The following is a 6576-nucleotide window of genomic DNA, read 5'->3' on the forward strand; positions in this document are numbered from 1 at the left end:
TCATCGACATCAAGATCTCCATACCATTTTACTAAAGTTAAAGGTGGATCATTTCATGTGCAGGAGAGATATGGCTCCATAGAACGCATTCAGTTCAGTCTTTATGGTATTGTAGCTGAAATGAGTAACGGCAATAATAGCAATGGAGAATCCACTCCATCAGATACTGACAGTGAGTATGGTACACCAACAGGTACAGTGATAAGAAGTCATAGTATATTGAGTGATTGTTTTAATAGGATCAGATAATGACGATGATCCTCCTAAAGCTAGTGGTCATGTATCAGATAGTACAGAGTTACTTTGCAAACAGCCTGCGGGCACTTCTCCGCACTCTCCTTTACAGAATGGAAGTACATGTATGTGTTGATTTAAAAAATGCCATGCATAAATAAACAATATATTTCTTATTCAGTTACTACACATCATGATAGCTCTGAGGACATATCAGGTGGTGTTGAATTCCATGTTATTATACACAAATGGTTTATTCATTATGTATATATATAGCTATTCTTCCTGGTGAAGTATTATACACTGGAATGTTGTATCATCTACAAAGAGATGTTGCCACTTGGACAACTAAATACACTGTTGTGAGGGACTTAGAGGTTTTAAGAAAGGTATAAAATTTGATTGCCATTAGCAAATAATTATCTACTCTTGGCAGTACTTAAGGGATAATTTTCCACATGCTGAACAAGATGACATTGATGCATTTAAATTTAAGCAGCCAGAGGGTATTCTTCAGTTGCAGCTAGATTTCCAACAGCAGCCTGTAGGATGGAGTGTACACCCTCGAAAAGATCCAATGGAGGTATGTCTTCTCAAAACTTTTTTTCTTTTATTTTGATGATTTATATCCAGCTTCACCAGTCATTAGTGGACAAATTTGATCCTTTATACTCTAGTTTCAGCATGTCAGTGTATGCTAAACCCGTTGCTCAAGACCCACTTCATTTTCCAATTAAATTAACAGGAATAAATCCTGAAATGATTATTTATATCAACAGATCACCTCCATCTTCTAATTCATCAACTAGTAGATCTAGTTAGTCAATGTTTTGTAATATTTTCATGATTCATGCATATGCAGGTACACGTCACTCAATTACAGAAGCTAGCCTGCGTGAGAAAGACTTTGAGCCTCACAAAGGTATAATGCTTAGATTTGTAGCCTGTAATCATTTTTTTTAACATAGCGGCTGAAGTGATGAGAAAACACATTCCACTAATAATAAGATCACAAATCAGCCTTACAACTTTTGCTATTAAAGCATTATCAAGGCAAATTATTAACAGACAAGAAAGAGATGACATAACAGACACAAGTACAGGAGAATCCACAGATAAGAGGATGAATAAATTGCTTGAACTTGTTGCCGTGGCTATACAATTCAAAGGAGCAGTCTTTGGAGATTTCTTAAACATACTAAGAGAAGAAAATAATGTAAGAGCTGATACGTTAGTTAGCATGCTAGTAGAGGCATATGAAATATGAAAGAAGAGTAAAGTCTTTACAAATATAGACTTAATAACTACTGAATATTCCTTTTGTAATTTTAAATGATTGACTATATATATTTATTAATTTTCTGCTAATCACTAAAATTTATTATTATCAGAAATATCACTTCATATGTATATAATGATATGGAAGGAGTGCCTATAGTATAAATTAATATTTTTAATATGTCAATGGTAGTGCATTTTTTAAACCAAATTCTACGTCATCCTGTGACATATTTAGTCTTATTTTTCTATAAAGACCACTTTTACTCGATTCAAAAAGTATAACTCTCATGGACCCAAGTGTCGTCGCTACAGAGAGGATCTCTGGATAGGACAAAGGTTGATCCTCTGTAGATATATAGAATTAGGAAGGACAGTATAATGGAGAGTAAAAGAAGGAATAATATATAAGGAAGTGGTTCATGCACATGCACATACCTTGGTAGGTGAGCAAACTGTTCATTCTAGAAATAGCCTAAAAGCAAGACAAAACAACATAATTCAAAGAGAGACAATCCTACATTTAGTGGATAAATTTATAGCATGCATGCACTACTTTTGCTTACTTGCTTCAGTGTTGTTTCCTCTAGTCCAGTTGATCTAAACTCAGCTAGGAGAGCCTGCAGAAAGAACCTCTGATTGAATGAGGCATACCTGGAGAGTGAAAGAACATCAAATATATATTAAGCCCAACATACACTATGCAACATCTGTAGCAAACAAAATGTTGCAACTTGTTGCATGCAATACAGTTTATACATGAGTCACTGGATCTTGCAACATGTTCCATGAAATATAGGGAACAGTTCTATTTCATGCAACATGTTGCAAGCTCCATTGACTCCTGTATAAACTGTGTTCTATGCAACAAGTTGTTTGCCACAAATGTTGCATAGTGTATGCTGGGCTTAACTCTCGATCTTACTTCACTGCCATTATCATTGGTGAGGAGAACAGCTCTTGTATGGCACTGCTAACCTCCATCATACCTACAAGTCTCTTTCCTTCTTCCTCTGCTATCTCTGTTGCTCTCCGACAGATATCAAGGGCCCTGCGTGCATCTCCAGTAACTGCAGCAACTTTCCTTGCAGCAAGTAGGACAGCATCAGGTTCAAAGACTTTAAGACCAACCATCCTGTTAGTGACAATCTGCTGGAGGTCATTGAAAGTGTATGGATTGAATGTTAGCCTTGTGAGACCCTAACAATCAGGTCAATGTGTATAAGGAAAAGTGTGAGTGAGAATAAAAAATAAAGTAAAAGATAGAAAGGAATATCATATATATCAGGTAATTTTTTTGGGGGGGGGGGTTGGGGGGGATTTGACAATTAAAAAAAATTGGCTGGCATGTGTCTTTCAGAATGATGGATTTTATTTTGTTGAATGGAAATTAAAATTCGCCAAAATTACCCATGCCAAAATGAAAAAGAGATTTATGAACAATAAAACTGCAAGTACATGTAGTACATATACATGTGTAAATTAAGTAACTCACCAGTCTACTTGATACTCTGCTAGACATGACTCTCTCTGGCAGATCCATAGTATTGGCAACAGCCAGCACTACCAGCCTCGATTTTGGGCGTGTGGGCCACTCAAATAAGTTATATAAAACTGATTGCTTTTTATTCCACAACATATCCAGCTAGATTAAACAAAATAAATGTACATGTACATTTTATTCAATTACTCTTACTTCATCTGCTAGCAGTACAATTGGTGGCCTTTGCTTGTTAGTAGCATTAAAATACGTATCAAGGGCATCAGCAGCTTTACTAGCAGAAGTCTTCTCCCCTGTTAGTTGCTATAAGAATTAAAACACAATACTTTCAATAAAAATGTCTAATTTCTATCAGAATAGATTCTACAGAACATGTACATGTACATGTATATGCATCAGAAAAACTAAAAAATGAAGAATTCTTTCCTAGCCATTTTTTGGCAAAATTCAGCCAAAGTCCCTGAACTACAGCCAATTTTTGAGCAACTTAAAAAATTCGTAAAAAGTCCAATTTTGATTGGAATCAACTCAAACTTGAAACACAACATAAAAACATGTATATGTATCAGGAAAAAATATAAAAATGAAGAATTCTCTCCTTTTCAAATTTGGCCAAAATTTGACCAGAGACCCTGTACTATAGTACAGGGACTTTGACCCAATTTTGGAGCAACTTTAAAAACTCATAGAAATTAGCTATTACGAGTCAATTAACTACAGTACATACAAACCTTTAAAATGGACACATAAGCTTGTTTGGGCTCAGTCAGTTTGAGCCCATTGATCTCAATGAACTTAAAATGAGGCAACTTCTTGTCCTCAGATGACTTCTTAATCAGATGCCGTGATACCTCATACACTGTGGCTGTCTTTCCGGTCCCGGGGACTCCAGATATATAGATACACCTGCAATAGGATTGGAGTAATAATTTGTAATGTTATGTAATGTAATACAATGTAGCCTCTATAATAAGGATACTGGCACCTTTATAATGAGGACATAATTGTGATGTCCCAATTGGTACAAGCCTATACAAAAGTATCTCTGAAATGAGGACACCTCTGTATTAAGGACAGGTAGTGCGAGCCCAATGGTGTCCTTAATAAAGAGGCTATACTGTATTAATAATAATAATAATAATAATAATGTGTGAATGAGGTGTGGGTGGTTATAGTAAGCTGTTTACCCTCCATTTCTCTGTATTAACTTGCTCTCAATAAAAGTACAAATACTAGTGAATTCCCTCTCTCTACACGTGATACTATCAGGGACTGACGAGGTATGTAATCTAGTGGAGGAATATACATGTACATGTATATAAGTGAATACAAATTCATTATGTACAGGTACCTGACTCGAGCCATTTCAAATGGTTTCTTTCTTCCTTTGACAGCTGAACCCGGTCTGACTGGAATAACAACCCCACCATCTCTTCTCATCTTAGATGGCGTGGTCATGCATTTAACAGGTGGTGGTCGACAAGCAGAAATGGGAGTGGTCACAGCTTTACTGCTTGACGAAGGAGTGCTCAATACTTTCAGAGGTCGGCCACGTTTTCTTGCCGAGGGTGTGGCAATATTCTTGGAAGAATCTAAAGAGGGTGTGGCTTCTTCTTTATGAGGTTGGCCACGTTTTCTTGACAAAGGCGTGACAATATTCTTAGAAGAATCTAAAGAGGGTGTGGCTTCTTCTTTACGAGGTCGACCACGTTTTCTTGATGAGGGCATGACAATATTCTTAGAAGAATCTAAAGAGGGTGTGGCTTCTTCTTTACGAGGTCGGCCACGTTTTCTTGATGAGGGCGTGACAATATTCTTAGAAGAATCTAAAGAGGGTGTGGCTACTTCTTTACGAGGACGGCCCCGTTTTCTTGATGAGGGCGTGACAATATTCTTAGAAGAATCTAAAGAGGGTGTGGCTACTTTTTTACGAGGACGGCCACGCTTTCTTGATAAGGGTGTGCCTATTTCACTTAAATGATCAGAAGGTGTTTTTATTGCTTTTGGTGGGCGTCCACGCTTCCTTTTAGGTAATGGATTTTCAAAACCATCATCATTTACTAGCTCTATATCTTCAAGACTAAGCTTACTCTCTTCATTCTCTTCCTCGTCACATTCCTCCATATCATCATCATCAAATACATTCTCTTTATAACTATCATCATCATCATCATCATCATCATCATCATCATCATCATCATCATCATCATCATCATCATCAAGCATTGTATGAATATCTGACATATCGAGTTTCCTACGACGACTTTTAAAAGAATCACTTTTGTCTCCTGCTCCTTCCTCTTGTATTGGGCTCAGTACTCGTTTACGATTCTTTAATTCGGAGGTCCTCTTGGTGCTTTCAAGAGAAGACACTGCTGTGTCATGAAACAGAACACGTCTTTCTTTATCACCTTCTTTTCTGTTTCTTAGCGATAGGCTCGGTTGTCTTGGAGACGTCCAGGCCTTTCGTTTTAAATCACTTGGTCTTAAATTGGTACTGTTAGTACCAGTCCTAGTCTTATTTGGAGTGTTAAACTTTCTATCTCTTTGTATCATGGGAGCAGTGGAAACTCTTGGCCTTAGTGATTTACGAGACGAAATCCTCCCGGTGGAAGAGGATAAGCATGAACTTGTCGTGCGAGATCCCGAAACGAATTTAAAAACCGGTTTGACGAGTTTAAAAGACTCAATCTTGAACCCATTAGCAGTTGATACAGCCAACCGACAAAAAACAGCTTCTCGATTACCACTTCTACTCGACACCACCTCGGCCTTTCTAATTATGCACTCGACTGACAAAAGTGCCGTTTTATCTACGAAAATAACTTCTCCCTTTGCTAAATTAGGAACCTTGTCTTGGTAGGGTTTTAAGTACACGGGTAATTCATTTTCCCTGATAAACCATCGGACAGTCATTTCTTTATCGCTAGTGTAAAGGTTCTCAAATAAACTGATTATTTGACAGATGGAGTTTTTATCTTTGCCAGAATGAACGTACACACAATCACCAATGGAGTATGTAGTATCGTTAATACTTAGTGAGCTGGAGGAGAGAATTATGGGGATGAAAGAGAGAGTGGGAGAAAGAGAGAGAGAGAGAGGGGGAGCAGGTAACAATTTTGTTGTGTAAAATATTTGGTTACAATTTTTGCAGATTTCATTGAATACAATTCCCTCAAAAAAAACAGTTATATGGTAATAAATGTACACGTCATTTTAAAATTTTAACACCAAAAATATGAGGAAATCGCCACCCATAATGCCCACATTCTATTTATAATTAGAAATATTTTACAATCCCCTAATATTTTTAAGTGTATCATACTTATAATGCTTTGCTCCGTCCCTAATGTCTTCATTTCCTCTCCACTTGTAGACTCTCTTCTCTTCACCTCCTTTCACACTTGCCGCCATTATTGGCGCGTTAAGTCACGTGACAGAGATTATTAATAAAACTAGTCTAGCTATTAATAAAACTAGCTCCTCCGCAGATTCAAAGCTCACGTGCGCAGTATAAAATGGCGCCTCCCATAATGGGACCGAGGCCTCGCCCTGAGGCGTTA

The 6576-nt window shown here is 37.3% G+C and overlaps 2 protein-coding genes across 2 annotated transcripts in view; one reads left to right on the forward strand and one right to left on the reverse strand.

Moving 5' to 3' along the window:
- The window catches only part of LOC109581346 (uncharacterized), a 5974-nt gene extending 4473 nt beyond the window's left edge, over positions 1-1501 (forward strand). Inside the window, exons 16-22 of the mRNA XM_019995402.1 lie at positions 69-193; positions 240-353; positions 511-623; positions 671-817; positions 868-1051; positions 1097-1156; positions 1203-1501. Of these exons, the coding sequence (XP_019850961.1) occupies positions 69-193; positions 240-353; positions 511-623; positions 671-817; positions 868-1051; positions 1097-1156; positions 1203-1501 (1042 nt within the window). The remainder of the gene's footprint in view (positions 1-68; positions 194-239; positions 354-510; positions 624-670; positions 818-867; positions 1052-1096; positions 1157-1202) is intronic.
- Positions 1502-1630: 129 nt separating this feature from the next.
- LOC100640872 (origin recognition complex subunit 1-like) lies at positions 1631-6504 on the reverse strand. Its single transcript, XM_019995377.1, has 10 exons — positions 6339-6504; positions 4365-6056; positions 4201-4302; positions 3745-3919; positions 3209-3316; positions 3008-3157; positions 2438-2712; positions 2079-2166; positions 1951-1987; positions 1631-1860 (listed from the first exon to the last, which is right to left on the reverse strand). Exons 1-10 carry the CDS (start codon positions 6425-6427, stop codon positions 1688-1690), a joined length of 2889 nt encoding a protein of 962 aa, XP_019850936.1. The 5' UTR covers positions 6428-6504; the 3' UTR covers positions 1631-1687.
- Between the last annotated feature and the right edge of the window lie 72 nt (positions 6505-6576).

Source organism: Amphimedon queenslandica, unplaced genomic scaffold, assembly GCF_000090795.2.
Source record: "Amphimedon queenslandica unplaced genomic scaffold, v1.1 AMPQUscaffold_13446, whole genome shotgun sequence".
Lineage (NCBI taxonomy): Eukaryota > Metazoa > Porifera > Demospongiae > Haplosclerida > Niphatidae > Amphimedon > Amphimedon queenslandica.